Here is a 25,779-nt window from a genome sequence, read left to right as displayed (position 1 = left end):
CATTTGGAACCCCCTATAAGAATTGTTAAAGGGAACCCATAAGGAATCGGACCTTTAATAGGGAATTGTTAAGGAACTGGAATCGTTAACCCAATTAGGCCTGTCGTCGAAATAAATAAATAAATCTTCTAAATCCTCCAGTTTTCTGAAATAAATATTTTCATGATTTTTCAAAAATAGCAGACCTACAAGCTCGTAGCGAGCCGTGGCGCGCTGAGCTTGTAGAACTGCTATTTTTCAATAGCTAAATTACAACATGATGTTTAAAACACCAAAAGGGGTTCCCGCCCAAAATGGGTTTTAAAATCCTAAAGGATCCCAACCCTAGGCCTATGGTTTGCTGTATCGCTTACAGAATGTCTCAGGCTTGTAGTGTGCTAATTATTGGACTGACTATGGCCTTTCATTAACCAATACTCTTATTGGTAATATCGAGATAATCTGGGTCTCGACAGTGTGTTTATAAACCAGATGATAGCATGTATGTCAAATTGTCACTCTTTCACAATGATAGTCTACTCTGTCTGTTTTTTGTTTCTTTTTGGAAAACACAATGTTTGTGCTCTTGTTTATAAAGGAAAATAGTATGCACTGGGTCTCTGAACATACTGATCCAATGATCTGTGTAAATTTGACTTTTCTCTAGGTGATTTTGAACTTGTAACTTGCCGATGCATACATCTTGGTCAAAAAAAATTACTGTAATCTTTTTATTATTATTATTATTATTATAAAAAAGAAAACGAGTAATAAATGAATTAAATAAATAGACTTGTTTTCACAATCTTGTTTATCCAGAAGGATTTTTATGGAAGACTCACACATGTATCAGTGTGAGGAATAATCAAACACAATAGACAAAATAACAACATTAGTGACTTAAGTACAATTATCGATACCACAATCTAGAAATACTCTGTTAGGCTACATGTAAAAGTCTGGTATTCTGAATTTTAAAATCACACCCATGTGAAGTAAGTGGTGCAACTCCGTGTGGGGTCCCCGGAACTTCCAGACCCGCAGGAATGCGCCCAGGGTGCCGGCCTGGTTCCGGCGAGCCACCCTGCATCCGAAACGGTCGAGAAATGACAGAGTCACCGTGTTGGGGTCCCTGGAACATCCAGACCCCCAGGAACACGCCCAGGGGGCCAGGCCAGTCCCGGCGTGCCGCCCCGCGTCCAAAATGGTTGAGAAATGACAGTTACCGTGTGAGGGTCCCCAGGGGGTCCCTCTACTGTACTGTACTGTACTGTATGTGGCATTGTGGCTGAATAATGTTTTGTAATATCAATATATATACAAACTAGTAACTAAAGTTAAAATAATTAGTGTAGTAAAAGTATAATAGGCCAATTTGCCTCTGAGATGTTGAAATGGAATGTAGCCTACTTTGCTACTTTCCACCTCGGAGGAAACTTTATCACGAACACCATTGACCAACACAGTACACAACAATAATATCGTGTACAACCTAGCTGTACAACCCGTTGTTATTAACCTTCGGGTGAGCTCGGCCATTTCCGTAGGCCTACGTACAACAAAGCCGAACCCATTGCTATGCTAAAGACAGATAATGAGAGGTCCCTTGTCCAAAGTCCAAACGATTCGGATGTCAAGTGTCACTGTCAGACACACAGAACAACATGGGCGACAAGAAGATCCTCAGCATCGGTCTGGTATGTTTGGACATCATTAATGTGGTGGACAGATACCCGGAAGAGGACACAGACAGCAGGTTTGGGCAACAAAATAATGATCGAAATCGAAACAGCTGTGGTTGATATTCAATCCATGACCGACAGTCAGTCAATGGACTGCGTGAGCTATTTGCATGGCCACAACTCGGATTTGATGAACTACCGTTATTATGATAATAGGGAATTATTATTAAAAAAACGTGCATGGATGGCCCTTCGTGAAAGCCACTGCCACTGCGCACGATCTTTATGGTTTGTTTGTTTTGCAGTTGTGCACTGAGTGGGTACTATAGTCCCTACTGACTGACTGTTACCGTGATTCCATCAAGTCGCCTGACGCTAAACGAGAAACTCCATAAATCAGGACAGGTGTATCGAAATTGTTGACCTATTGAATTCTGTGACTCTAGAGGTCGCTGTGGCCTACTACTGTCTTGGGAAAACAAGATGAGACCACATTATTAGGAGGAGTCATTAAAGTAGGTTAAAGTGATTTTCTTTGGTTAAAATATGTGTTAAATAACTTTACATTGCTATAAAGTGTTTGTTCAGTAACAGGAGTCTCCCTGTCTCTCCAGTTGTTTATTAAAGCATTTTCAGGACTCATCATACCAATTTTAGCAGGATTATAGAACTCAGACATAGGACATTGAAGTGAAATTACATGGAACACTATTAAAAATCAAGCTGAGGGGTTCTCTCTCCTGGTTGAAATCGTACCCTAGCTAGTAGCTACCCAAACATATTATATATAGGCCTATAATAAAATATATTATAGTTGTCACAAAATTCAGCATGTCAGAGGTTTCAGTCTACAATATTGACCAGCTGGCCTGGTGTGGTTAGGATTTACACTGCCATTCAGAGCCGAAGAGTTTGATCAATCCTCATGCCCCCCCCCCCCCCCCCCCCCGCAGCCCCGCCGCGGATTTATTTATTTATTTATTTCCCAAATGGTCTAAAAATGAGTTATTTAGCATACTTTTACCAATGAATTAGCCTATACACAGACAGCGACTGATCAGCCTATTTTGGACGATATGGGTCTTTTGTCGAGTCAGTGTGTAGTCTCACTAGTCTGTGGTTAGGTCTCTTTGGTGAATTCTTGATCAGTGTTATTATGTCACGCCTCAAGATCAACTACAAAAGAAACCCGATTAGCACTTTTTAACACCTCTTGGACGGCCGGTGTCTCTCAAGACAGACTGTTGCCTGAGGAACAACAGGGGAGGCGCTGTTTTCCCGAATATTTGACGATGGGATTCTCAGATTGCCGGCGGAGAGGTCCAAAATGTTCGGAATTCCCAGAAAATATGTAATGTAAATGTAAAATGTCCACGAAAATCTTCATGGGGGCCGAAAGGGGCCCTAGGATTCTTCATGGGGGCCATGGCCCCGTGGCCCCCACAGACTCTACGTCGCTGCTGCCATTGTAGTAGTTCATTCAGTAATAAATCCCTTGCATTCATATGTGCTGCTGTAGGTGTTCATCCCAGCGATGGCAGCGAGGTGGGAACGCGTCCAACTCCTGCACTGTGCTGTCGCTTCTTGGGGCTCCGTGCGCGTTCATGGGGTCCCTAGCCCCCGGGCCTGTGGCTGAGTGAGTACGTTTAACTGCTAACTAACTAACTGTCACTTAGGAAAAGGTTGACCTAATCTGCTCTGCTAGTCCGGGAATATTATCAGAATAATGTCAAATCTGGGAATACATTTCTTACCAAGAAGTTTCTTCACCAATGTGTTTGTAAAGGTGTTTACTATCACACATTGGTTTCTATTCCACCACCCTCGAGGAAAGTTGGGGTACCATCAACAACCATGTTCTAAATCCAGCACATTTGGGCACATTTGGGCAAGTGGCTATGGCCAAACTAGGGGGTCTATGGCCAAAATTCTGAACCCATTCCAAGCATTAGTTTTGCACAAAAAACACTCCTTGGGCTAAATTCGGTCATAGCCACTTGCCCAAATCCAAATGTGCCTAAAGGTGCTAACCTCATCACATTCGTGATGACGGCTGTGGCCGTTTTTAGCCCAAGGACTGTTTTTCATGCAAAACTAATGCTTGGAATCGATTCAGAATCATGAAGACCCCCTAGTTTGACATGTCACATGCTACTTAAAGCATAATGAAATGCTAGTAAAGTACCCCAACTTTCAGCAGCTGTCAAAAATTCCCCTAGGGTGGTTGAATAGAAACCAATGTGGGATATGTTAGTAGACGCCCTTACAAACACATTGGTGAAGAACATTCTTGGTAAGAAATGTATTCCCAGATTTTATTAATATCCTCTGACTATGCTATTTTAATCAGTCCAACACATTATGAGGGCAGAGCAAAAATATAGCATAGGCCAGTGGTTCTCAAAGTGTGGTCCGCATGTTGGCTATTCAAAAATAGCAGATATACAAGCGTGAGTCTACACTATAGCTGTTTATAGGCCCTCAAAAAATGAATAAATGAAGAAAAGCTGTATACTTGAGATTTTCCGTGATTGGTGAAGACCCATGCCTGCATACTAACTAACTATACACTTCTTCTAACAGTGATGACATAACACCAACATCCTACATTACCTGACCTGTTAGCGTTGAGGTGACCCTGATGGATATATCTGATATTAATTTTGATTTGATATGACTCAGGAAATTATAATGATTGAAGCTGTGTTATTTGGTTGTTTATTAACAGCTTCCACTTCTCTCCAAGCAGCCAGTCTCTGGAGTCTCACAGTGTTCCCTTATTTTTTAACATTTCCTGAAGAATCATGACGGAGATCTGATTGATATGTTCAATATTTATTTCCCTGCTTTCTGTATCATTGTGTTTTATTGCCCTTTGTCTCCCTCCTTCTACCTTGCTACGGGTTCTTTTCTCCATTTTGCACTGTTTCTGTCTTTCTTTTGCCTGTCTTCTCCTGTCTGTCTGTCTGTCTGTCTGTCTGTCTGTCTGTCTGTCTGTCTGTCGGTCGGTCGGTCGTGGTCCTTTGTGTTCGTGGTGTAGCTTTGTTCTCAATGACTTCCAGAAGTACAACATCGACATCTCTCTCCTGTCTGAGCATGCTCAGTGCTCCTTCCCAGCATCCGTCGTTATCAGCAACGTCACCACAGGCAGTCGTACTATCCTACACATGAACAGGTCTGTGTGTGTGTGCGTTCGCGTGTAAATCCAAGTGTGCAAAATGTGTTCTTTCGTTCTATATTTGTACTCATGCTACTGTGTGTCCTTTTTTGCATGTAAAATCTTGAGTTGTTCCTGCTATAATCCTTGGTTTTTGCTCCACTGGTGTTGTGGTCCCTAGCGTGCTCTCTAGGTGGAGCCATACTAACACACTTGGTCCCTTTCTAGGTAAACGGGGTCTTACTTCTGTCTCCCAGCGATGCCTTCTTACTTCCGTCCCCTGCTGCTTTGACTGGAACTGGGATAAGTGCTCTTTGGAACTGGTACAATCTCCATCATCATCATCATCATTATCATTTTAAATGCTCCTGATGATAATGATGTTTTATTCATATCGTTTATTCATATCGTTGCTGTCGGGCAGAAACCTCCTTCGTAATGTTCATAAATTAACGCCCTACCTGATCATACTAGAGCGTCACACAAAAGTAGCAGATCCACAAGCTTGAAACGTGGCGTGAAGCGACGCGTTTGGAGCGTGTAGATCCGTTGCTTTTGAATTTGAGTCCTGAAAAGTAACAGTTTTGGACATGAGGTTTCCACCCGACAGAGACGATTCGTTTTATTATACTAACATCTCTTCCAAACGGATCCAATGTCATCCGAGGCCGAGCAGCTGCTTTATTCACGAGACCTCGGATCTGATGAAGTGGCTCTTCCTTTCCTCTCTTTTGCATTCTTGCACTCTTTCAATCTTGTCTCTTGCTCTCTCTTTTTGTTCTCATTGCTGTCTTGCTGCCATAGTTTCATTGTTGGGGATTTCTCCCGGCGAGGGGTGGACATATCTGCCGTGGCCTGGCAGCAGGTGGGCGAGACCCCCTGTGCATGTTGCGTGGTGTGTCCCACCACCGGCTCGCGCACCGTCCTGCTCTCTGACATGTAAGACAGAGCCGATGGGAAGGAGGGGTCACGTGTGGCATCAAATAGTACATTACAAATACTTGTGTTTGGGTTTTAGTGCAGTGGTTCTCAACCTTTTAGGCTGCGACCCCCCAAAATAATCATATTCACCCCCACAACCTGACAAGCACTTGGAATTGTAGTAGTTGTTTGACTCTGTTCCACAGATAGATATTGTGAAAATATCACGTACGCCTCGCATTGTGAGACATTGTAGACATTCTCAGATTTTTTTGGCCAATGTTTCACCAGTTTTTATTGTATAGTTTGTTGATTACTTTTGATGCAGTAATTGTCTTTTGTTTTGAAGTATTAAAAAGGTCTTTAAAGACAGTGAAGTTTTCACTTCACTGTCATTTGGGGACTCCCCCTACATCAAAGTTGAGAACCACTGTTTTAGTGCAATGTAGTGCCTCAGGGGTGAGATACATACACTTAAACCTGGCATCTAAAATTAGATTTTCAACCAGAAGTGTAGAACTGTAGATTCTACTGTAGTCAGTAGAATTGTAAAAGATTTGGTTAGATTCTAACAGAAACCCAGAATACATGAAAGCAGTCGGAAACAATAAAACATGTTTTTGAGGTGTCTAAATGGTAATATTCATTTTTGACTAAATAATGATAGTAGTTTTAAACCAATTGTGTAGAATTGAAACAAAGTGATAAACTGCTGTATGTGGTAAACCCCACCCGTCTGGCACTCCATGGCAGTTAAAACACACAAAACCATGTATAAATACTGACCCAAGTGCAGGATGACGCCATAAAAGTGATAACGGAGCATTACATGATGATTTCATCACCGGGGTCTAACGGAGACGGCTAAACCACTGCAGAGAACTGAGGGAGAGAGAAAGTCAGAAAGACAGTCCTGTTGCTGAAAGGCCACACGTTTGATTCCCTGTGCAACATTGTAAAGGTTTATTGACAGTGGACTTTGAGTTATACAATCCACTGGGAGAGACATTGCTTTTGCTTTAGGAGTCTTTGCCCAAGAAATATACAACTGATCAGACCTTCTGAGGACTTGGATCCTACGCATACAGTTAAATGCTTGAAACGTGGCGCGTAGTACAAAGCAATACGCTTCCCAAATTATAGTCATGAAAACAATGATGCATTTTAAACGTGCGGAATGTTTCAACCAGTGTTTTATACATTTTAATTAAATATTATTTTGTTTATATTAAAGGATGGGCCTTAATCCTCACTTATTAGACAACCCTATGCAAACTGTCTACACTCTGGAGTGCACTGAGAGTCTGTGACTACCACTGACTCGCTTTGCCGAAATGAAGGCGGTCCCACGATTGGACCAGGCGCTTATACTCGGCAGACCCTGGGTCAAGTCTGCAAATCCCACATGACAGGCTGATATGGCTGTCGGGTAATCCTTAATAGTGGTGAAGGCTAGAGGATTGTGATTTATGAGCAGTCCTGGGAGACATCAGGGCCAATGCATAGAGGCTGGACGGTTGGCCAATTAAAAAAAAAAAAAAAAAAAGTTTTGGACAGTCTTTCGAGGTGGTCTTTCGACAGTGGTCTTTCGAGGAGGATAGGTCAAACTGGGGTTGGCCAAAGCGAGCCCAAATCTGATTACTGTCACAATTATTACATACATTTTCTTACAATAATTTGAGATAATCGCAATTATTTTTGCGATCTTCAATCATGTCCAATATTTAAAAAGCAGAAATAGCAGATCTACAAGCTTACAACACGTCACAAAAAGTGACATATAAGCTTGTAGATCAACTATTTCTGCTATTTTGTACATATTTGGAAAGATTATTTTTATTAAAGTATTAAATGTGTCAGTTATTTGTCAGCCCTGTGCAATTTGTGATTACGAAGCCTAAAAGGCAAACAGAAATACAATTTGTAACATTCCCATGTTCAATGCCAAAAACACATTCAATCTTTAATTGCAATTACTTGCAATTACGTGTGACAATTAATCGTCAAATTTGTAATTGTGACATCCCTAGGGCATGATGATGCAGCCTAAGATACAAAACAACATTTTGCAACCCGGCACAGGAGTACAATCTAGCAGGAGATTTTATGTCCATATTGTTAATTAGGGGGACAAAATATCTGTGTCTGTTGCATGCAGTGACTGGAAACCGGCACGCTCTCTCGAAAGCCTTAACTCTGGCGAAGAGAGATGATTGCTTGACTGACCAACATTGTGTAGGTGTAGGTGCACGACCAGATTAGTTAATAGCCAACACTGTAGCAGTCCCTCTGTAGTGGTGTGGGAGTAATTTTACCGTAATTATACGGCCATTACTACATTAAAGGAGTAGTTCACACAATAAAAATGACTTATTTTCTATCAATTACACACCCCATGAAGCCTTGAATTCATGGGTTTTTTTGTTTGTTTTGTTTGTTTTGTTTTTGTGGTCCAATTCCTGAGCCAATAATTTGATGACTGGCTGAGTCTCTGGTACTGAGCCGCAATGAATTATTGGCTAAGGAATAAATAATAATAAATAAATAATCTACCATGAATTCAAGGCTTAATGGGGTGTGTACAGTAATTGACTCCTTTAACATTGGTGTGTCAGTAGATTCAGCACTGATAATTTATTTTATGTTTTGCCACAGTTCCTTCATGACAAATTGTCAAGTTGTGTCTGCCAAATAATGTCAGAAACATGGAAATAAATCACTACAGCACTAAGAATCATCATGATCGAGGTGTGAGCATGACATATAATCTGATTGTTTTGGGGTTCATGATTTAAGGAAGTTACAGTTACAGGTACAGTCATTAAAAAATAATACAAAGCATGTTTTTCCCCGTTCAATTCTTCTTCTGATGTTCACTTGGCTTCTCTGTGTCCTAGTTGCGTCGCATTCTGTTCCGATTATTTATATTCCAATCAATGAAGTTATTCTATTCTGTTTGGTTTGGTAGAAAAATATGGTTGAATCCTATTGTTCGAAAATCAGGCCTGTGTGTTTATATTATTATAAATATTTTCTCTCTCTCTCTCTCTGTCTCTCTCTCTCTCCATCCCCCCTCCTCCCACCAGGAACCTACCAGATGTGTCAGTAGCAGATTTCTCCAAGGTGGACCTCAGTCAGTACAGATGGATTCACTGGGAGGTGAGTACCGACTGGGCTTGTCATTAGGGTGCAATGACACCAAACTTCAGTGTGATTGCATCCTTGGACTGTAATTTGTACTGTTGTGACAACAGTAAAGCACTTGCTGTACCTTATGAGGGAGGGGCACAGGCAACCTGCACCACCATGGTAAACTAAAATGAATACAATTCCTGTTTTCCAATATCTGTGTGTCACCATTGCTAGTGAAATCAGAATGGCATACAGCAATGTGTAAAGTGTATTTGCTAGACACTTTGCATTGTAAACCTAGTTCACAATAATAACATTTAAAGTTAACACTCTCCATCAGACTCAGTCTGATGAAGAGTGTTGGTTTTGTGAGTGTTTTTTCTTTAGTTTTTCCTAGTCTTTCATTTCCCGCTCAGCGCCGGCCTATCTTTGGGATTGGATGTGCGTGCTCTTCTTCATTATGTGTTCATGAGAATAAACATAAGAGATATACGTAAGGGATAATGTATGGCTACTGTAGGTGGTCAATGTTGATAGATAAATCACCAACAGGGTTATTTATCTATAAACACCTAGCCATACATTATCTCGCTTATTACGCGGCTACTTCATACATAAATTAATAAATTGACCCAAAAGTAACAACAAAACGAAGTATTTCCTTGCTCACGTCACGGCAATGAAAGTATTCCAAGTTGGTCCGCAGAGCACAACGTGTCGCCTCAGAAACAAATTTCGGTACTGCATCGTCTATTTCTCGCTGTTCTCAAAAACATACTTCAACTGTTAACGAGATTACACAAAACGGAGGGTGAAGGCGAGATTTATTGCAGACAGATTGATTACAGTATGGAGCTGGGATTGAGTGAATGGACAGAACAGGCGACTGATGCATGATAAACAGAATGATGAGGAGGAGACATGGTGAAGGAGCTTTGGCGTGAGCCCCCGTGGGGACGGGCCGGAGCCTCGGCTCGGATGCTGCCTGGCGAAGGCAGGGGGGCTCTTAAGCCTGCCCCCCAAAAGGAATTGAAAGAGTACGCGCCTGGAGGAATGGTGCAAACTTCTGAAGGAAGGAGTAAATTAAAGTTTACCTGGAAGGGACTATACAAACGATGTTGGCGAGATTCCCTCGACGAGCCGGGGCCTTTAGCGAGAAGGGATCCATGGGAGTGAGGAAGGCCCCGCGCCATTGGAGCCTCACGATGGCTGGTGCTGCCGACATGGGAGCCTTTGCGGAAGGGGCTCGTGGGAGAATGGTTAGTAGGTATGGTTGGTAGGCGAACAGCCCGATGGTTAGCGAGCCTCTGGATGGTTAGCCGGAAATCGTTTGCCGGCAGAGTCTGTTGGGATGAGAGTAAGGTTGATTAGCATGGCATGAATGAAACGTGAATGGAATGATTATTTAGCAGGCGTAGGAGCAGGCGTCCTCTCGACAGAGGGTTGCGCAATGAAGGCAATTTCGCCTGACGGAACAAGGGAGCTCCCGGCGGAGAAGGCCGACGAGGCCGGAGGACGGGCGTAGGAGCGGGCGACCTCTCGGCAGAGGGTTGCGAGATGGAGGCAATGAGTGAGAAGATGTTTCACCTGACAAAACGGGGAACTCCCGACGGAGGAGGCCAGCGAGGCCGGAGGACGGGACGGGCGGCGTTTGGTAGGAGAGAGTGAGCGTCCGCGCTAGTGGACGCCATGGACTTCTGAGCATCAAGCACGGATGCGGCAGAGGGTCTGACGTAGGAGAGGTAGGCAGAGGACGACCCGCGGCCCATAGATTGCAGGGTGAGGGCAGGAACGCCGCTGGCAGCAGCGGTGGTGGCAGCTCCGATTCTCGGGGAGTGGCTGGAGCAGCGGTCAGGAGGGAGACCACGTCTTACGAGCAGTGAGCGGAGATGGGAGGCGAACACTCTACGTCGACCTCAGACGAGCCCTCCAACGACGTCTCCAGTCATCTCGGTTCTTCGTACATCTGGCCAGCTCCTTTGTGCTTTCCGCACCGGTATCTTTCTTTAGTGCGTCCACGTAGGTAGGTGTTGGACGTCCTCTCGATCGACGCCCGTGCGTTGGTTCCCGTGGTGCGGCCTTGGCCGGGAGTTCTTGATGGCGGAGGCAGTGACCAGCTAGTCTCATTCTCCTCACTGCTATCTTCTCTGTTATACTTGGTGATGCCCAGTACGGACGCTTGTTGGTGATGTGCTCATCCTGGTTGACGTTAAGTACCACACGTGACATTCTGGTGCAGCACCCGTCCAGGGATTTCTGTAGGGCTTGTGTAAGTGTCCAGCATTCACGGCTGAAGAGGAGGACGGACTCCGTGGTAGCAGGGAAGAAACTGATCTTGATATGGAGGGGGAGGAGCACAGAGGAGAGGTACCCGACCACCCGACACGACCACCAGTCATTGAGCCGGACCACACGGTCAAGTGCCGGACTAGTAGACGCTGATGGATAATTTTAAATGGAATCCATCTTTAAAATAATGATACTATGTAAGGACTGTATAGGACTGTATTAATAATATTAAACAATAGCTTAGGATCGATAGCTTGAGAGCTAGAGAGAGCTAGAACTCCGGAGCACCGGAACTGAATAAATACTTTAGAAAGTAATCTAAGTACCATAAATACTCTTTACCAGAATAGAAGCAGAGGGCTTGTAACTTTACAGAAATGGTTATAAAAACCTTTTAGGCTATAATGAGTAAAAGTCAGAGTATAACAGAGTTAACCAATATACCTTAGAATGAATTTGACAGACACAAGAAGAGAACTCAGACAAGCAGAACTTAGAGGGAGGTTCGATCAGATATATTCACCATTGTTCCGGGAGAGAAGAAGACATGTCATCCGGACAGCGTTTCACAATGATCTCTGCCCATGTTCAAATTGAACAGGGTTGATATAGCATACCGTAATCAATACACCGAACAATGTGTTGAACAACAAGGTTAAAAAACATATTTGTTAACAAATGGACAGATAATGCAAGACGTCACTGAATATTGCATACAGAAAATATCTCACGGGGCAGAGATAGTCCTGATATGAATATCAGTTAGTGGAATCAGGTGACAAGGCAGAACGTCATTGAGTGCAGTTTACCAGTCTGTTAGAGCGAATACTAACTTTCAAGGGCAAAAACACAGAGGCTGGGTGTTATGGCCAACGAAAACAAAACAATTCTTATCTACCAACGCTGGCTAGGGAAGAGGGTTACTATCGAGACTCCGGCAGGGCCAGAACCATACTATTTTAACGTCAGTGGGACAGCCGGACATCAAATGTCAGTCACAGGGCAATTGGATTAAAAGGTCAAAAGGTCAAAAGGCCATTCACCCACAAACTAGACCAAATATATCTATCAACTCCATCGCATTTTGTGGGCGAATGGTCATGTGACCTTTGACAATATCAAATCCTCAGGGGAAACTTTTTACTTTAACAATGAATCAAACAGGAACAGAATGGCAACAGGAACAATGAAAAATAAAAATAAAACACAATGATTTCAACTTTACTAGGCATAAAATCCTTATTTAGATGGTACTCGTGGGAAAGAGAAAGAATGGCTTTTCTCTCTTGATGATGATGATGATGATGAAGATATCTTCGGGGCCGGCAACCGACCCAGCAAACCGTTGCAGCCTCCTGGCCGGCGAGATGTGTCATTTGACCACATGAGTGTTCATTTTTGGAGCAGTTCTTCTGGCTCGCCATCAGTTCTTTGTCGGAACTGAATCTGCGAGAGTTCTTTTGGACAGTCAACCAGCTCTTAGTCGGAGCGGACTGCATGCCCTAGTTCTTCCGATTCTTCGCCCCTCCCCCCCCCCCCTAATGACAGGTTCACAGATACATTCTCTGCAAACCGCCATGTGGGCGATACTGATATGGCGTCACATGGTTCAAGAGCTTGGAGAGGGGAAACGGGGTATTCCGATGGTGATATTATTCATGCGCTCCAGCGCGAGGTCGCAACAATGTCTTTGGGAGTCCCTTAGTACCATATAAAGGTCAAAATATAGAATCAAGTGATTCTGGGGAGATTAATGCCTAGTCCAATCAAACTCATGATGATAAAAACCAAAATAATAAAATTGAGAAGGAGATGTTCCTATATTAACAATTTAGGGTGAAAGGGGTGGTTCTGGGATAATAGGTTATGTTATGGGGAAAATAAAGCTAACTGTTTACAGGGGGGATATTCCAATTTAGGGGAAATATGAATCCAATATGAAATTTTAAATAATCAAAATATGATGAGGTGGGATAATGAATTATAATGGAATGAAATTTAGATGGTCCCAAAGATGGGATAAATCAGTTCAAATAATCTATGTAATGGGCTCTCAGATCTTATGATGAAATGGAATGGTTATAACAGTAAATATTAAATCAAATCAAATCAAAATGACCTAATATTTATTTAATTGTGGGGAGAAGGGAATATTAGGGGAACATGTCTTGGGAAGCAGATATTAGCAAACAGAAAAGAAAAACATTCAATAAACCACATACAACATGAAAACAAAAAAATTGTGAAACGAAAACAAAAAATGTCTGGTGAAACGTGAGTGGAATAAATTTGTTCCATATGGGAAATCTATGGGCAACTGATTAGGGCAAACTGTTCTGGGGGTTGGGCCTAACCATAGTGAATTCAGACGGTTCTGAGTTGGGTCGGGATCAAGTGTCAAACCTTGTACAAGGATGGAATGTCGACGTCCACAATCAACAGAGCAATCAGACAAATGAAGAGAAGTCAGACCAGCCTGTAAGCCCCTGTAAACTATAAAGATAATAATAATAATAGCTCTCGTTAGGCGAGGCTATAGCTGCGAGTGCACTCCGAAGCACAGCCAAACTGCTCCGGATGCCTCAGAGTACATTTACTTTTAGGAGTAATCCCATAACAATACTTATACTTAACTTTAGCTTTGACCAAAATACTTTAAGTAAATTAGCAAACATGAACAGAGGGATTACTCCATATAGCAAAAACATTACCTTATTTCCCCAGAAAGAGAGACATCCATAGCAGAGGGAGGTTTTTAGTCGTTTTATATCGTTTCAGAGAGAATGGAACATGGATTCACAACACAGCAATAATAATCAAATACAGAGCCTAGACCCCCGTAGGGGGGGTCTAGTAGAATGGTTGCAGGTTTCTCTCTACTGCCTCCAAAATGGCAGACAGTATTTATACTCTTCAATACAAAATGGAGAATGGTACAAAGCCGACGTGGCACGACCGAGGAGTATCGTACTCAAAGTATGGAAAAGTACTGGAATGGAAAAATACAAAACCCAGAAGTCTATCTAGGCCTCAAAGGATAAATTTGTCAGGGAAGGGGGTGCCGGCCCGGTTGCTATGGCACCCGGCTGATAAGATAGCCATGCAGCAAGGCCAAATTCATGTAGGGAGACAGTGAGACAGTGATTCACACTAACAGCGCGAAGTCACTACACAGGGCCAAAAGGGTCAAAAGGTCAAAGGAAAATGGTCAATTCAAGCATAAAATATAAACAGATAGAAATTATCTATCAAACCCATCGCATTTTATGCGCGAATGATCATATGACCTTTGACAAAATCAAAACCTCAGGGGAAACTTTACTTTATACTATGGAAAATAAAAAACACAATGATTTCAACTTTACTAGGCATAAAATCCTTAATTAGATGGTACTGTGGGAACGAGAGAGAATGGCTTTTCTCTCTTGATGATGATGATGGTGATGAAGATATCTTCGGGGCCTGGCAACCAAACCCAGCAAACCGTTGCAGCCAACCTGGCCGGCGAGATGGTCATTTGACCACATGAATGTTCATTTTTCAGTTCTTCTGGTTCGCCATCAGTTCGTTGTCAGAACTGAATCTGCGAGAGTTCTTTTGGCTCGTTTGTCGGAGCCGATTCTTCGCCCCTCCCCCCCCCTAATGACCGGTTCACAGATACTCGATCTCTGCAAACAGACTTGGAGAGGGGAAACGGGGTATTCTGCATGCGCTCCAGCGCGATGTCGCAACAATGTCTTTGGGAGTCCCTTAAGTACCATATACAGGTCAGATATAGAATCAAGTGATTCTGGGGAGATTAATGCCTAGTCCAAATCGAACTCATGATGATAAAAACCAAAATAATAAAATGGAGAAGGAAATGTTCCTATATTGACAATTTAGGGGAAATATGAAATGACTAAAACCTTTTTATTTAAATCAAATGAAATCAACAATAAAGTAATACAATTGGAGGTGATTAAACGTAGCTTGGAAAGCGTAAATCAGCAAACAGGAAAGGAAAACAACATAAACTTACATCAACATGAAAACAAAAATTTTAATAAATTTGTTCCCAATGGGAAATCTATGGGCAACTAGTTAGACTGTTCTGGGGTTGGGCCTAACCAGTGAATTTAGAGGATCTGCTCTGGGGAGTCGGGTCTGCGGGTCAAACCTTGTATACAAGAATGGAATTTCGAAGTCCACAATCCACCACAAACACTTTTCAGACTCCATCGCATTTGTGGGCTTTGAAATTCTCGGCCTGTCCACCGACCGACTCCCACCTGCAGCAGTCCTTTTATCTGTAAATAACAGAAAAAACAAACAAAGAACGAACTGGTGAATGTCATGAAACAAAAATAACATCGTATCAAACAGACAGATCTAGTTAGAGAGAAAAAGTATGCGTATTTCAGATTTTCAACAGATACAGATAGATTGACATGTGGGCCACTACAGGGCAACATCGCACATGGAATACAGACAGACCGTTGAATCCTAAACTACACATGTTATGTTTCATAAGAAGAACAGGTTACCACATGGCAAGACACTGAACGCAGAGAGAACATTACCGAACTATGTGCACACCGGCTTGACATGTTATGTTTCAAGACACTGATTCCGATCAGGTTAAAACATTACGATGACTCGCTATGTGCACTGGAAATTGGTGAAGATTCACCAGAAAAGTAGATTATTATGATACGATGTATGGCAAGGGAAAATGCCAGATAATAACTATTAAAAAAAATGAACTAATTTGACAGGCGTTCACAATGGAAACCTCGTAAGCGCCACAAACAGAGACATGCACGCAGAAAACCCAGCACGCACATACACACAGAGGCACACGTACGCATACATTCCAAAGGAAGCACGCACGCACACACAGGCACAGAGAATGACTCCAAACAGGAAACTTTTTCACACAGGCAGGGAGAGGGAGAATGGAAGAACAGAGAGGTCCCCCCCCCCTCCCACACACACACACACAAATCACTGAATAATTATTTTTCAAAGAAATAAGATAAACGCTGAAGCTGTCCTACTTCTTTTAAACAATAACAACAGTTTAAACACAAAAACAAAATAGATTACTTAACTCAAGAATAGCGCAGGAGATCTCAGGAAGCAGATTTATGGCGCAGACTTATGGACACGCGTGGTCCACAGGTCCAGTTCGTGAAGGCATTCACGAACCCCATAGCTGGTAGTGTCCAAAAGGATAATCCAATGTTCCTGAATCGATAATGCCGACTTAAAACAGCCCCCTCTGAAGATAAAACAGCACAAACTTGGGACCCTTCCTAGCACCTAATAATTGGACAAGCACACACACACGTGCACTAAGACTGGGAGGGAGAAACATGCACGCACACACACACGCATTACATGACATACCGCAGGGGTGGATTCACACACACACACACAGACACACACACACCCCCGGCACAGGATTCACACACACCCCCCCCCGCCTCCCACTGACATTCCCGAGATAAGAAAATAGGAGAACAAGAGAACACTCTAAAATAGAGAGTGCCTTCACAGACACTAATGGATGGTAAAAAGAGCTAATATAAATTTAAAAACAATGGGAATAAAATAGTCAAATTCAATTATGGTATCAATAATCTTATATTGTTTTGGGATGTTAAAAAAATTGAATGAATGAATGAATTAGTGCTAAGCACTGGGAAGAGCGTGTGAATGAACACCAGTCAGTTTATGGACCGTTATAAGGTAGAAAATTTACCCTTGCATTGATCGCTCCGTGTCGACTCGGAGGAGAAAGCAAGAATAAATATTATATACACATTTCCCGCACACAATGTAGCGATCGTTCTACACCGAGCGCTGGAAAGTGTATATATCTAGTCACGATCCACAAACAGACATGCTAAAATAATTTATGACATGATAAAAAGTTCCGCTACTTTGTCTTAAGTTGATAAGGTAAATTGAATGCCTCGCTGCTCGAGGTGTTTATCAGGGGAAGAATTATAATGACAGTATAATCTATTTAAGCTAAAGAAAGACAGAGAAAGACATCAAGCCTTGATTTACTTAACTTGTATCGTAACCGAAGCAGACACTGTCCGGAGGAAGAAGGAGCCAGCAGTAGAGAGACAGCCGGGAGAAGGGTTGGTTCTGTGGAGGAGCGTTCCGACCCTGGACAAGCCAGGCTTGTCAAACCCCATGCGTCGATCGCTCGTTCACAGATCCGTGGAGAGGTCCATGAAGTGTTCACTATAGTTGAGCCATGAGCCGTTCACGGACCCCAAAATAAAAAATCGCTTGTCCGTCGAAATCTGATAACATGCATTCCGATACAATGGCGAACACTGATCAAAAGAAAACTCCATGGTCAAAAAAATTGCTCGTCTGATCTCTTCCCTGTGTGTGTCAAGTGAATTTGAGGAAGTGAATCTAATAGGACTGGTTGTTTTACTTTTCGGAGCAGGCTAATAAAAATTAGGCTTAAAACTCGTTAAAGGAGGCAAGATTGGACCAAAATGATGGATAATTTTAAATGGAATCCATCTTTAAAATAATGATACTATGTAAGGACTGTATAGGACTGTATTAATAATATTAAACAATAGCTTAGGATCGATAGCTTGAGAGCTAGAGAGAGCTAGAACTCCGGAGCACCGGAACTGAATAAATACTTTAGAAAGTAATCTAAGTACCATAAATACTCTTTACCAGAATAGAAGCAGAGGGCTTGTAACTTTACAGAAATGGTTATAAAAACCTTTTAGGCTATAATGAGTAAAAGTCAGAGTATAACAGAGTTAACCAATATACCTTAGAATGAATTTGACAGACACAAGAAGAGAACTCAGACAAGCAGAACTTAGAGGGAGGTTCGATCAGATATATTCACCATTGTTCCGGGAGAGAAGAAGACATGTCATCCGGACAGCGTTTCACAATGATCTCTGCCCATGTTCAAATTGAACAGGGTTGATATAGCATACCGTAATCAATACACCGAACAATGTGTTGAACAACAAGGTTAAAAAACATATTTGTTAACAAATGGACAGATAATGCAAGACGTCACTGAATATTGCATACAGAAAATATCTCACGGGGCAGAGATAGTCCTGATATGAATATCAGTTAGTGGAATCAGGTGACAAGGCAGAACGTCATTGAGTGCAGTTTACCAGTCTGTTAGAGCGAATACTAACTTTCAAGGGCAAAAACACAGAGGCTGGGTGTTATGGCCAACGAAAACAAAACAATTCTTATCTACCAACGCTGGCTAGGGAAGAGGGTTACTATCGAGACTCCGGCAGGGCCAGAACCATACTATTTTAACGTCAGTGGGACAGCCGGACATCAAATGTCAGTCACAGGGCAATTGGATTAAAAGGTCAAAAGGTCAAAAGGCCATTCACCCACAAACTAGACCAAATATATCTATCAGACGCCATGGATCTCTGGGCATCGAGCGAGACCTGGGCATCGTGTTGTTTGACGAACGCGGCAGACCCAAGGGGAATGGTTTGACGAACATAGGTTTCTTGAGCTATGGCTGACGCAACGGACGTGGAACTGATATTATTATTAATGTTGTGACCGACTGCGGGAAACTATTCCGCTTGGAATTCCCCCCCAAAACTGAAGTGGGAGCGTAGCACGGTGGCCTGAGCTCTCCGAGCAACGGAGGCTGCGAATGGGTTATGGCTTATGAGGTGAGTGGTTTGAGACGTTGTGGGTTGTTGCCTATGTGTTTAGACATTACGGTGCAGTTGGGACGTTACGTTGCATGGCTGCCTATGTGTTTAGACATTACGGTGCGGTTGAGACGTTCCGGTGCATGGCTGCCTATGTGTTTAGACATTACGGTGCGGTTGAGACGTTACGGTGCGTGGCTGCCTATGTGTTTAGACGTTACGGTTGAGACGTTACGGTGCGTGGCTGACTATGTGTTTAGACATTACGGTGCGGTTGAGACGTTATGGTGCGTGGCTGCCTATGTGTTTAGACATTACGGTGCGGTTGAGACGTTACGGTGCGTGGCTGCCGAGCTTGGCTGGTGCAGTGCATGGCTGCCGAAGAGTTTAGCTGTTGCAGTGCATGGCTGCCGAAGAGTTTAGCTGTTGCAGTGCGTGGCTGCCGACTGAGTTTGGCTGCTGCAGTGCGTGGCTGCCGACTGATTTTAGCTGTTGAAGTGCGTGGCTGCCGACTGAGTTTAGCTGTTGCAGTGCGTGGCTGCCGACTGAGTTTAGCTGCTGCAGTGCGTGGCTGCTGATGGGATTAGATTGCGGTGGATGGCTGACGAGGAGTCCGGCTCGGTGGGGGTCCGTGTTGAAGAGAACCGGTGGACGAAGAAGCCTAGCCGAGAACCTGGCCTTCCCGGCATGTGTGAGCGGTGCTCGATTCCCTGATGGTCGCCGAGCTGGTAGCTGGACAGGAGGAGCACAAGCATAGAGTTAGTATGGTCGGACCGACGTAGCAGTTGGAGTGTGAGTGGAGTCTTAACCCTTGGAATGCCAGGACCAATTTTTTTGTTTGGGTAACAAATTGGCATATTTTTAATTCATCGTTTTAACATACAAGAAAGATCTGGTGGATTGAAGAGATGTTTTTCTTTGTTCATTCATTGCAAATGTATTCTCTCGATTCGCCACCAGATGGCGGGAAAGCATCATTATGCTGATTTTGGCTAAAATAGACGGATCTTCCTAAGTCACTTCCGGTTGAACGATCAACAACATCCTGTAGTAGTTTGACCCTAGTCAATAGTTTGGCTGGTCCGGATTGCTAAGCTAATGCTATATTTTTCATAACTAAGTCAAATTAACCTCAAATCAACCCCAAAAGATCGCAAAATATCAAATTTTTTACACCGACGCACATAGAGACGGCGCGCGTGCACGATAGCGCACGATCACGCGGATTTCGGCCGTTTTTTGGTAAATTACATCCAACATTAGTGATATTAGCGAAAAAAGATTAATTTTTGCTCTTTTGACCCCGCGATAACTGATATTGATTGTCATTCCGTTTTTTCCGTTAACGGGAGGTTTAGATTTTTCGATTAATTCCGTTTTTTCCGTGAATTGTAGGCCAAGGGTTAAGACTTAGTTGAGGCTGGAGCAGGAGAAACAGTGCAGTTGACGGGTGAGTAGCAAGGAATACCAGACGGAACACGACCACCCTGAAGACAAATCATTTGTATATTTCTGCACTATACCTGCATCGAGTTAGCGTGACTGTCGTGTTGAATGCGGAAAGCGGTCGAAGAGGGTGAGTGGAGTGATGCGTGCTGCGATTTGGTCATGTCGTGACCATGAGAGATGACTGCCTGTGTAGCATTAACTGAAGCTGGGGTGCGACGGAAGTGTGGATGGCAAATCAAATCTCGTGTTTGAGTGAAACGTGACGAGTCCTAAATGAGTGATTTAGGGAGACAGCAGGAAGCCGCTCCGCGCACTTGAGCCGATTCCTGAGCAAACGCAATGTGATAATCACACCAGTGTGAAGTGAGGGGCGCTGGTGTAAAAAGGGCTAGCTCGAGTTGACTAGGTGATGAAAGGTCATGTGAACGAACGGTGCCGGCATGAACGTTAAGTGCCGTGAATGATAGGAAACGAAGTAGCGTAAAGAGGGACAATATGGCAAGCATTTTCCCTTCATTGACAGTTGTCAATGTAATAATGGAGCGTTCTTTCTTGGCCACTACAGAGCTACGAGCTCACGACGTGAGGGTCTAACGTCGATCAGGGGGTTAGACATAGTATGAAAACCAGGAAATAAACCACAGCTAAATGTGACTTATTGAGCTGATAGTGGGAGCTCCGACATGTGAAGCTCACACGGCTTGTAGATCAGCTAATTGAACGTGTTCAGGCTCGATGGCGTCAACTCCGCGGGTGCGCAGGAGCAGAAGCACCCACGGGCCACTGGCAATAATAAGCAAATATCAGAATGCAGTATATGCACCCACTGTCCACTGAAAGGAGAAACACTTTCCTCGTACGTTAAATGGTACGTCAATAAGCGATCGCCACAAGCGACTGCTTTACTGTTTATCATTGATCAAAGTACCAGCCGAAAAACAAAACTACGATTACGATCACATCTCGCCACAATCCGCATGATTGAAGCATGAATTTGAGCAGTAGCAGACTGCCGTGGCATGAATGAATGGGGCACCGAGTTGCCATGTTGGAGGAGACAAGCGGCCAGGTCCGCGAAAACAAGCCACAAAAACTATCTTGAACCATTGTGAAAACGATCCAACAACGTCAGATAGTTTACCATCATGTTAAACTGAGGGTGCTTCGAACGAACCGTGGGTTTAAACAACGGCGTTCACCCGGCAAGTGATTAAATAAAACAAGCCTGAGACGCTTAGAAAGAGCAGACGTGGCAACATGCCTGACAGGCACGAGCGAGTCTAGCGATAGTGGCGACGCTAGTGTTGACTCCCGTGGCAACAATGGAATGCGGAAGTGCTCGTTCTATCTCAAGGGATAGTTCCAGCCAATGTTTGGAACTAGACGAAGCGTGTCGCCACTCTACACTGTGGACAGACTAGACGCCGTGTATGTTTTTAATCCTGCAGCCTTGAATCTATGCTACGTCCACATGATGACCAGTAGCCTACTACCGTGAAAGCAACGTTTAGTGCATGATCGCCCAGACGCCACTTGTAGCAGTAGCGAGACTGGTGGCATAAGGCATTAGCAGCAGCAGGATGAGTAGCCTTGTAACAGCAACGCGCGATATACAATAGCACTGAATCAGCAGCAAGCAAGCAAGCAGGGGAAAAAGGGGGCTATTGCGTGCGGAGGCAGCATCGGAACGGAATCGAAATTACGCCAGGGCTCCACTGGGCGCGTTTGGGCGCGTTGCGTCACGCGTGCGTCACGCGTGCGTGCGTCAAAAAACGAACCGGTTCAATTTTATGGTGACGGAGACGCGACGCAACCTTAGAGATATATAACTCTATGGACGCAACGCGGGCAGTGGAGCCACCCTCCATTGATTAAAAGGGAACATTCCCGACGCTGACGGAGACGCGACGCAGACGCGATGCAGACGCGACGCAGACGCGCCCAGTGGAGCCCTGGCGTTAGGCTGTTAGCAGTTACGTTTGTTTTGTGAGTTGAACCATTCGGGTGGATAAATAGCAGTAGCGAGCAATTAGAATTATACTGTATCTGATGGAGGCATGCAGGGCCTGGGACGCTGGCGAAACACCCGTCGGTGTGTCCTGGGATGAAAGCTGCGGTTGTGGAGGAAGATGTTGACTCCATGTTGAACTTGGATGGAAAAAAGACGGCTGATGATGGTGAGCTGAGAGCTCTCGATCGTGTCTGTGTGCTACCTGAACGGAAGTACAGATGAATGATGGGAAGGAGAGGAGTGCTTTTAAAGGGGCGCGGATAAGGTAACGTTGATCTGATTGGAGCTGACGAGTGACGGTTAATTCCAACTCTCAGTTGAACTGACGTTTAGAAAACTAGCACTTGAGAGCAATATTTAGATAAATTACATTGTGTGTTTGATTGATTGATTGATTGAAATCTTTATTAACAGTTTGTAGAATTTACAGTACATTTTAAGCACGAACTCAATACAAAGACTGTCAACTGTGAGTGGACGACCCAATTAAGCATTACACTTGTTTACAACAGGGTCCACATTGTTCAATTCATCAAAACATTTAAAGACATACAAACATACAAACATTCAGATTTTACAGAGGCCAGTTTCGAAATGCAGCCATCCTTAGGTGCCCTTTGAGAGCGGTTTTGAAGGAGTCAAGGGATTCACATGTCTTAATGACTGTTGGTAGGGCGTTCCACATTTTGGTGGCATAGGAGCGAAAAGAATTTAGTCCCTTGTTTGTTTACATGTCATGTTGGGTACAGCATAAAATCCAAGCAGCACAGCAGGTGCTCTGCAAAGCGGTTTGGGGTGGGGGGGTTGGGTAGTGAGGGTCCCTGCGTCATCTCTTTCTCAGCTAAGGTGGGCCTTGGCCTGAAAAACTTTGAAGACCCCTGCTGTAGGGTCAATTTTATAACTAATTCCATGTGTTGGTCCATGCGACATTGAAAATGTGATGTTAGTTAAATAACCATTTGATCCAAATGTTTTCAGGGCCGTAATGCAGAGGAGCAGGTGCAGATGATCCAGCAGGTGGTGCTGCATAACAACCCATTGCCACAGCAACACAGAATCACCATCTCCGTGGAGATAGAGAAGACGAGAGAGCCTCTGTATCAGCTGTTTCCCCACGGAGATGTGGTACGAGTCCTCTCAACCGCATGCCCTGTTGCAAACACTTAATAATGCTGATCATAAACATCAATTCATATTCACAGCACTTGGCACGTGCAAACTCCCCATTGCAGTTAGAACTGCAGACTCACTCCAAAATCTTCCGCCGTAATAAGAAGACTCACCTCTTCAGGCTCCACCTTAGACGTTAGCCCGTAGCACTTGCCGTAGCCATGACGACCTTGCAGTTTTATGCAAAGGTTAAAATGTCATTTAGATGGCATATTGACAGATGTCAAGTTCATGTGTTGACCTGCTGGCATCCGGTAGTTTGTATAGTTTCAATGTACAGTTTTTGTTTAATCACTCTGGATTAAGAGCATCTGCTAAATGCCTAAATTGTAAATGACTAAATGAGTGTTATGGTACGTCACAATGCCTGCTCTCCGGTATCCTTCATTGCATTGAATTCCCTTGTTCTTCTGTAACCAGGTGTTTGTGAGTAAGGACGTGGCCGTGCACTTTGGGTTCCACTCAGCCGAGGCGGCCGTCAGGGGCCTCTACAGCAGGGTGAAGAAAGGGTGAGTGCTTCTCAACACCAGACTAAAGTTGATTCCTACCAGACAGGTAGCCTGGGGGATCGATACCACATTGTGGGTGTTCTGATCCGGTCTGGAGCAGAAATAACTTGACGTCATTAGGCAGCCGTAACACACAACATGAACCAAGCACGCTGTGCATTCGCCTAGTTTAGAATTTGTTTAATACAAAACAATAACAAACCCGTGTGGGTTATCTCAAAAACTGCAAAAAGGTGCTCGTTGGAGAGGGTTCGACAATAGATAAACAAAGGAAATTCAAGGCTCTTAGGGAAGTTTAAAAAGCCTTTTTTTATGGCATCAGCTGGGCAAAAAAGGCTAAAAAACGACCAATGGCTGTCAAGCCTTCATCAGGGCCCAATAGTCTTTAATTTTAACCTTTCTTTTTGCCTAGCTGAAGCCATAAATAAAGGCGTTTTAAACTTCACTGAAAAAGAGTGCCTTGGATTTCCATTAGAATTTGGTTAGTTTTGTATAATCGTTTAGTTTCTTTAGGTATAATAATCGTTTGGTATATCCATCCTGGCCACCCACAGGGCCATTCTTATCTGTGCTTGGGCAGAGAAAGGTGCTGACGCCATGGGTCCTGACGGCTCGGTCGTCCACTCGGATGCCTTTCCCCCTGAAGCGCTGGTTGACACGCTGGGAGCAGGGGACACCTTCAACGCAGCAGCCATCTATACTCTGTCTAATGGTGAGCAATTCAAGACTAGTGGAGTTTACCTGGAGTCACCTGCTTTTTTATACATTATTGAGTCAAAAGTAAATTTTTTCCCCAACATTTTATTCACGTTTTATATTCCTGTTGACTTTTCGACCAAAATATTTTCCTGTATATATTAAATAAAAACCCATCACATGTACAAAAAAGGGATAAACAAAAGTAAATGAAATGCATTTAATTAATGTATCTGTATACATATCCTTTATGTGGGCCATTCAACACACACACACACACACACACACACACACACACAGTAGTACGAGGGATTCGAGATTTTTCTTGGATTATGGAAGCAACATTAACACCTCCTCTTGCTTTGTCTGAAGGGGGAAGTGTACAGGAAGCCCTGACCTATGGTTGTGAGGTGGCCGGCAGGAAATGCGGCATTCACGGCTATGATGGAATCGTGACGAGTCAAAGTGATAAACAAATGTAAGACAAATGTAAATCCTTTAAACCCGCCATAAAAGAGCACCAATTTGTAACTGGACCTAGAGAAGTTTTCTAGCTTGCCGAAATAAATTAACTCTTAATTTGTTGTTTTCTGTAAATATACTTTACTGCTCCTGGTATTGATGATTTATTGTATAGTATTGTATGTCTTTATACAGTATGTCTTGATGAATTGAATGCACAGGACCACAATGGAAACGAGACTTCAGGCAATTTTGTGTTATCCTTTTAGCATTATTGTATGCTCTAACTGTACCTTTGTAATGTTTGCAAACTGTTAATAAAGTTTCCAATCAATAGACAGAAATATTGAAGAGACAGTGCACAGAGGAAGACAAAAAACTAAAACTAACATCTGACAGGTAAAGCTTTTGAGCTTACTTGGAAATAATGGAAGCTCCATGATTTATTTTACCCTCCTTTTCCTTTCTTCAATTATGAAACATATGTACAACTGATTAAATGGTTATAAAAGTTAGTTTTTTCTGCTTGATTCAATTTACCAAAATTTTATGTAAAGCATCTAGATTCCAGTGGGAAGTTGAGATGGAATTTGACAGTCTTGACTCTTGGGTATATTTTTATTATGTAGATACTGTAGATGTG

At 43.4% G+C, this 25,779-nt stretch overlaps 1 protein-coding gene across 3 annotated transcripts; it reads left to right on the top strand.

Moving 5' to 3' along the window:
- Positions 1 to 1,568: 1,568 nt before the first annotated feature.
- On the top strand, positions 1,569 to 25,584 carry khk (ketohexokinase). 3 transcript variants are annotated; one of them, XM_083760123.1, is made up of 9 exons: positions 1,569 to 1,735; positions 3,181 to 3,297; positions 4,702 to 4,836; positions 5,623 to 5,757; positions 8,826 to 8,898; positions 23,278 to 23,424; positions 23,890 to 23,978; positions 24,533 to 24,690; positions 25,047 to 25,584. In XM_083760123.1, exons 1-9 carry the CDS (start codon positions 1,644 to 1,646, stop codon positions 25,154 to 25,156), a joined length of 1,056 nt encoding a protein of 351 aa, XP_083616249.1. In that variant the 5' UTR covers positions 1,569 to 1,643; the 3' UTR covers positions 25,157 to 25,584. The 3 variants fall into 3 exon arrangements, with proteins under 3 accessions (XP_083616249.1, XP_083616248.1, XP_083616247.1); XM_083760122.1 differs by lacking the exon at positions 5,623 to 5,757 and having other exon boundaries at positions 23,278 to 23,316; XM_083760121.1 differs by lacking the exon at positions 5,623 to 5,757.
- The last annotated feature ends 195 nt before the right edge of the window (positions 25,585 to 25,779 follow it).

This window comes from Protomyctophum parallelum, assembly GCF_964188405.1.
Source record: "Protomyctophum parallelum genome assembly, chromosome: 2".
Lineage (NCBI taxonomy): Eukaryota > Metazoa > Chordata > Actinopteri > Myctophiformes > Myctophidae > Protomyctophum > Protomyctophum parallelum.
This window is presented reverse-complemented; position numbering and strand designations above follow the sequence as displayed.

Excerpts from the sequence above, each read along its gene's own strand:
- khk (XM_083760123.1), top strand. The coding sequence starts at position 1,644 with ATGGGCGACAAGAAGATCCTCAGCATCGGTCTGGTATGTTTGGACATC. Across the intron at positions 1,736-3,180 it reads GAAGAGGACACAGACAGCAG|GTGTTCATCCCAGCGATGGC; the intron begins GTTTGGGCAACA and ends GTGCTGCTGTAG. Across the intron at positions 8,899-23,277 it reads ACAGATGGATTCACTGGGAG|GGCCGTAATGCAGAGGAGCA; the intron begins GTGAGTACCGAC and ends AAATGTTTTCAG.